Genomic DNA, 6,000 nt, shown 5'->3' with positions numbered 1-6,000 from the left:
ATACGGGCATATGAGAATTTGGCCTCCTATTCCTTCTCGACATATGATTCGGTCAGACTATGTCATCTGCAAACACTGTCGTAAGAAGTAGATGGTCCTTCCAGGGCCTCATGTACAAGTGATGCAGATGCTGCTTTGGCAACATCCTAGAAGTTCGTCTAGACTCTTCCACTGCCATTGGACCCCGCTATATGACAGATATCCTTCAATTTTATTAGAAGTGGGAAATGGAAACAAATTAAGACTTAATCACCTACTTGTGACTGTCTAAGAACATCCTACAGAGGCTGGACTCTTCGTTGAAGACAGACACGAGAGTAGCCAATCCCATGAATTTGGGCCTATTACCTTCATTCACAAGCTCACAAGCCCCTCTATAGAGAGCCTCCTACTTGGTCAGGCACTGGGTCTGGCACTCTTTATAGAGTAACCATCAGGACAGTTGTGCCCTGTACCGAACAGCTTCCAGGCATCGGTAAAAATGCATTCTGAGTATCAACTGCTATGGTTTGGATGTGGCTTGAGTGTTTCTTGCAAGGCTGTCTTGGTCTGAAGTGTGAATAGGTTGAGATGAGGGAAACTTTAAGTGATGGGGGTCCAGCGGAGAAGAATTAGATCATAGGTTCTGCCCTTGCAAATGGGTTAGTGCTGTTTTGGGAAGTAGGTCAGGTCTGATAGGAGTATCCTAGTTCCTTAAAGAATCTTCTAGATTTTTGTGTGTTTGTTTGTATGCTTTTAACAAGTTGGACCCAAAGTCTTAGGGCTAGTACATTTCTTTACCTAGAATCCCAACAATCTTCAACAGGAAATAAATTTTGGAATGGCCTCAAACCACTCAGAATACCAAGAGGGTTCTGGAAGTGCTTCTGAGGGAAAAACAGCAGATGAGTGCCAACAAGCTCAAGTTAGAGAAAACCTATAAAAAGATCCCTGTGGGAGTTTAGGTATGGACAGAAAATACCCTGACCCATCTCAGGCCTGTTTTGTCCATGTGCACAGACACACAGCTGCTGTACTCTAGCCCTTGTGGGTCACCTGCCTAACAGGGACCCTAAGACCCTCAGCACTCCTGTGTCAATGCTGTCCTGAGGAACTCAGGTAGTTAGAGCTAGTGACATGCTCCTTTCAGTTCAATGGCCTCAGGTCCAGTCCTAGCAAAAGCACCCGTAAGATGTCAAGGAGGTCTCCTTCCCTCCTCTTCTTTGGGAAGAGAATTGTGGTGCCAAGAGACAGAGAAGGGAGCCTAACAGGGAGGGTCCCCTGAGCATGCTACGGGTTTGGTTATACAATGAGAAATTATTATCTCTAGTCCTAGAGCAGAAAAAAATATGACCAACGCAGAGTTCATAGCACATGGCCTTGTTATCACCACCATTGCGGGTGATGGGCAGTGGAAAGGTGTTTCCACAGAGGAGGAAGTACTGATAGGCAGACTTTTTTCCTAGGGCTATTATAAAAAAAAATGACCAAACCCTGGGTGGTTTATAGTGGAAATACATTCTAGTACAGTTCTGAACGTCAGAAATCCAAAATTAAGGTGTTGGCAGGCTTTCAATGTTTTTCAAAACTTCTAGAAGAGTCTTTCCTCTCTCTTGCAGCTTCTGCTAGACCTAGAAGTCCCTTTGTCTGTGGCTTGATTGCACCCCCTCTGTCTTCACAAAGCTTTTCCTCTGTGTGGGTGTGTTCTTTTGTGTCTTCTAAAGATACCTGCCCTTGAATTTAGGGCCGAGGCAGATAGTCCACATGTTCTCATCTTGAAGTCCTTACTGCATGTAAAAACTCTTTTCCAAATAAGCTACATTCCCAAGTTCTAGAGGTTGAAATGGGTCTTTAAAGGTACAGACTACTGGTCAACCTCCTGCAGCGAACACCTAACTACAGGTTGTCAGTGGCTACTTGACAAAAAAGGAACAATGATAACCCATGTTCTCTACATACACATGTGCTTCAGGACAAACCAAAAGTGAGAATAGAAAACTCAGGTTAGAAGAAGAAATAGCAGAAAGAGATCAGTTGCTTTTTTTTTTGAGAACCAAGAAACACATACTTCAATCTCACACCAGGAGTCCAAACGAGTCTCTGCACCTCAGTTTCCTGGTCTACAACATGAAAAACAACAGCCTTATCCCAGAGTAGGGATTAAGTGAGTTGATGCATGCAATGCTTTGCTCGGCAGAGGAAGCAACACAAAACACTTAGCAAAAGTCAGCTGCCATTGCTGTTACCTGTTCCCCTGCATCTCCCCATACTGTCTCTGAATTACCACATCTTTCTTTTCACCCATGTTTGTACTGCTGTTCGCTGAGCAATCAAGGGTGACCTGAGTTCTTGTTTGTATTTTTAGAAGAGACCAACTATATACCTAAACCTCAACTAACTATAGATATTGCAAGCTTGGGGGGGAAAAAAATGTATTGCTTGCCACAAACGTTCCAGTACCTGACAGAACAAGTGAAGCCAGTAAGAGGTTTATTTATTTCTATTTCCTCTGTGGTCCACCTTATTTCAGAAAAGACTCAAGCAGACAGCCAACTACAGTCATACTAAATTCAAAGTAAATGGGCAAGAGAAAGAAAAAAATTTCAGCGGGACCTAAAAAGATAAAATGAAATCAGAAGTTTTGGGTATTTTTTTAAAATTACTTCACAGTATCTTTTTCACTCATTAAAAGCAGGCCACGATCTATCTCTCTCTGGCTTTAAGCCCTTATACCTGGTGGGAAGACAAAGCCTGACTCATGAACTCATTCGCCATGTCCTCAAGATTAGAAGACAAGGGGAATAAGGTGGAAAAGAAGAAAGACGTTTGCTCAGAATTGTTGGTGTTCTTGGTGGAAGGAGGAAAAAAAATCCTCCCTTGGGGCTCTTTAGAGAAGGAGTAACTTTTCTACGTAGCTGTTACTCTGAACCAGTATTTTTCAGGCTGTGGGATTGTGGCCCCTTTGGGGTTGAATGACCCTTTCACGGAAGTCACACCGCAGATAGCCTGTATAGCGGATATTTATATTATCATTCATAACAGTAGAAAATCATAGCTATGAAGTAGCAATGAGAATAATTTTATGGTAGGGGGTCCCACAATGTAAGAGGCTGGAATAAAGGGTCACAGTGTTTGAAAGCTGGAGAACCACTGCTCTAGTCTGTAAGCGTGCATTTTTAGATTGAAGCAAAATTGCCCACATTATCTCTCCTCAATTTACCTCTAATAGCTAGGTAAGTTGAGAGTGCTGCGGTTAACAAAATAAGTGTGTGTGCGTGTGCATATGCATGTGGGTGTGTGCGCGTGTATTTGGGGAAATGCAAATGATTAATAACTACTTATTTAGGGTAAGTGGGCATACAAATGGAGTTTCATGTCGTGACAGTACTTTTGTGTCTATTTTCTGGACCGAGTCTTGCTGTGTATCCAGGCTGGCCTAGAACTCACCCTGTCAACCAGACTGGTCTCAAACTCAGAGATCCTCCTCACCAGGCTGCTTTTGCCTCCCAAGTTCTGGAAATAAAGGTAAACAACACCACACCCAGCATGACAGTACTGTTTTGTTTTGTTTTTATGGAAAAAGAGCAAAAGTTCTTGAAATAAAGAATCTTTCAAAGGTTAGGATCCTCCGCTCAGACAAAAACAAACACCACCGTGAAGCCCCTTTGTCCTTTAGTGCCTGAGCCCTTGGAGCAGTGAAGAGGGCACCTGAGGAAGGGGAGGAAGGGCAAGGGTCGGGGAGAAACCACAAAAGGAGCTTCACAACGTCACCTGAAAAGCAAAGGCTACAACTGGTACTCGGGTTGAGGTGACAGTCTGAGAAGATGATAAATTAAAACAACAACAACAAAAAAAAACCTTTAAAAAATGTTAAATTTTACCATAAAAAACTTGCAAGAGAAAAGCATCATGCCGGGAGATTAGCCAGACCCAAAGTCTATATATCTCCATGAGCTTCTGAACGCTGAGAGCAGCCGTGCTGAAGCTGTGGAGCTTCACGGTGGATTTTATCTTTCCCCCATCTGTTGTATTTTTATGTACTTATCCACCATAAAAAAAGATAATATCAATGAAAACCAGGAAAACAATTATCTTTATATCCTCCTTCGTGTCTAGTGTGTCCATCACCTGGATTCCATCTCTCTTCCTCCCTAAATTCACCCCCTCTCTGTAGCCCACTTTATTTCAGAAATGTGACCAAAACCTTTTTGACATGAAAAATTCATGTTTTGTGATCATGGTTAGCTGGGTGTTTCCTGTATGAATGAGCAAAAGATTCAGAACACAACTTTACTGGTGGTCCCGTGGGCACTTTCAAGAAGTAATGTCTCCTTCCCTTCCTTTCCCCCTTCTCTTCTCCTCTCCTCTCCTCTCCTCTCCTCTTCTCTCTGTCTCTCATTCCCCCAACAATGCACATACATACATACATACATACATACATACATACATACATACATACACACACACAGCCAACATACCTACCTTATTCAGCCACTTTAACCCCGGTATCGTATTTGAATTTATCTGTTCCTCCAGCCATGGGCGCATTCGCATCCTTTCCACCGGCATGGTACCCTGTGGCAGAAGAGAAGCAGAGCAATGGGTATTTCTGCAGCTGTCTTATCTGCACCACGACGTTCTACACCCCGGGCATGATCCTTTCCTAGGAGGAGTTGGTAGCTCTCCTGCCACCTGCTCCTTCACCTGATCGTTCAGTGGGTGGGAAAATGGACCAGGCCTGAAGGTCTCTATGCTGACTCTCGGCAGAAGAGAGATTTATGGGCATGGTGTGCCACATGTCCAGCTAGCTGGAGACCCAGATGCCTCTTAGTGGCCTTGCCTCAAGCCAAGCTTTCCCCACCCCCATCCTCTCGAAGCTGGTCCTGCAGCATAACTGTCAGCAGATCAGACATTCAAGGACCAATATTTCACCTTACGCCAAGCAAACGCCAGGCCAGCAGTTCTGAGGCAAACTATGGTAAACCGACACATCCCTTGGAGGATCTAGGATGTATAAACAACTGACCTCTCGACACTGGCACTAAAACACTGGTTCATTTGGTTTCACTAAAGGTTTGTTATGCCTTCTGACTAGATCACCGTGATCACAGAGATCACAGGCCCCTTGCCCTGTTCTCATCTTCGCTTCTCCATCTACCCCAGCGGATCTCTTAGCCACCCCACCCAGCATTCTTCTTCAACGCCAGTCTCCCAGCTATGGCTCAGTCGCTCACCTTTGCCCTTTGCTCGCTCTCCCTTTGGAAAGCACCTGCATGGTTGGCATACCTGTCCCCCACCAGGCCACGCAATGCCTCTCTCCACTCCTACCAGACTCCTCCTATGGTAGTCTGTCCTTTTCCCACCCAAACACAGCTACCATGGGACCACGGATAAAGTCACTTCCAACATTCCACCCCTGCGTCTTTGTGATGCTTAAGTCTGTAAATTTCCATTCAACCTGACACCTGAAAGCAAAGATGGCGCCGACTTGGGCCTCCACTCTAAAGACTTGACAGGCAACGTGACAGTGCGGTCCTCTCTCCAACCTGGAGCCCTCTCATTTCCTTCACTCTTTTCCTCCAGAATTAACTGAGAAGTCCAAACAGATGAATGTGGGCCAAGATGATACAAGCTTCATATTCTCCCCTCTGCCAAGCTCTCCCCTATGCCCTGTCCCCAGCTCATGCCAAGAGAACAAGCACCATTATGTGAATCACCTTGTACATGGGAACCACCCATCTATTCTCTGCATCCCTCCCAAAGCTCAAGGCCACTATGCCTCTGGCTCACACCAAACTCTCCCTTCCTCCTTGGCCTTGTCAATCTTCCTGCGTCTTCCAAGACCTAAGCTCTACAACTCCTTCTCCAGAAAAGGTCATTCCAGATCACTCCAGCCTGAAGCCGCCCTTCCTCCTCCAACTCCTCCACCACCCACAGATCTTACTCTGATTATCTGAGCGGCAGACATTGCTTTAGGGCAGCTGTGTGAGTCCTGGCTTTCATCTCATCTCTTATTATGCC

The 6,000-nt window shown here is 45.0% G+C and overlaps 1 protein-coding gene across 2 annotated transcripts in view; it reads right to left on the bottom strand.

Moving 5' to 3' along the window:
• The window catches only part of Irf2 (interferon regulatory factor 2), a 107,306-nt gene that overhangs the window by 47,431 nt on the left and 53,875 nt on the right, over positions 1-6,000 (bottom strand). For both annotated transcript variants that reach the window (XM_005362586.2, XM_013351955.2), the window contains exon 2: positions 4,462-4,554. In XM_005362586.2, coding sequence (XP_005362643.1) covers positions 4,462-4,548 — 87 coding nt within the window. In that variant the 5' untranslated portion in view covers positions 4,549-4,554. The remainder of the gene's footprint in view (positions 1-4,461; positions 4,555-6,000) is intronic.

The sequence above is a fragment of the Microtus ochrogaster genome, linkage group LG7_11 (assembly GCF_000317375.1).
Source record: "Microtus ochrogaster isolate Prairie Vole_2 linkage group LG7_11, MicOch1.0, whole genome shotgun sequence".
In the NCBI taxonomy this organism is placed as follows: domain Eukaryota; kingdom Metazoa; phylum Chordata; class Mammalia; order Rodentia; family Cricetidae; genus Microtus; species Microtus ochrogaster.
The sequence above is the reverse complement of the archived record's forward strand: the minus strand, read 5'-3'. Positions and strand labels throughout refer to the sequence as shown.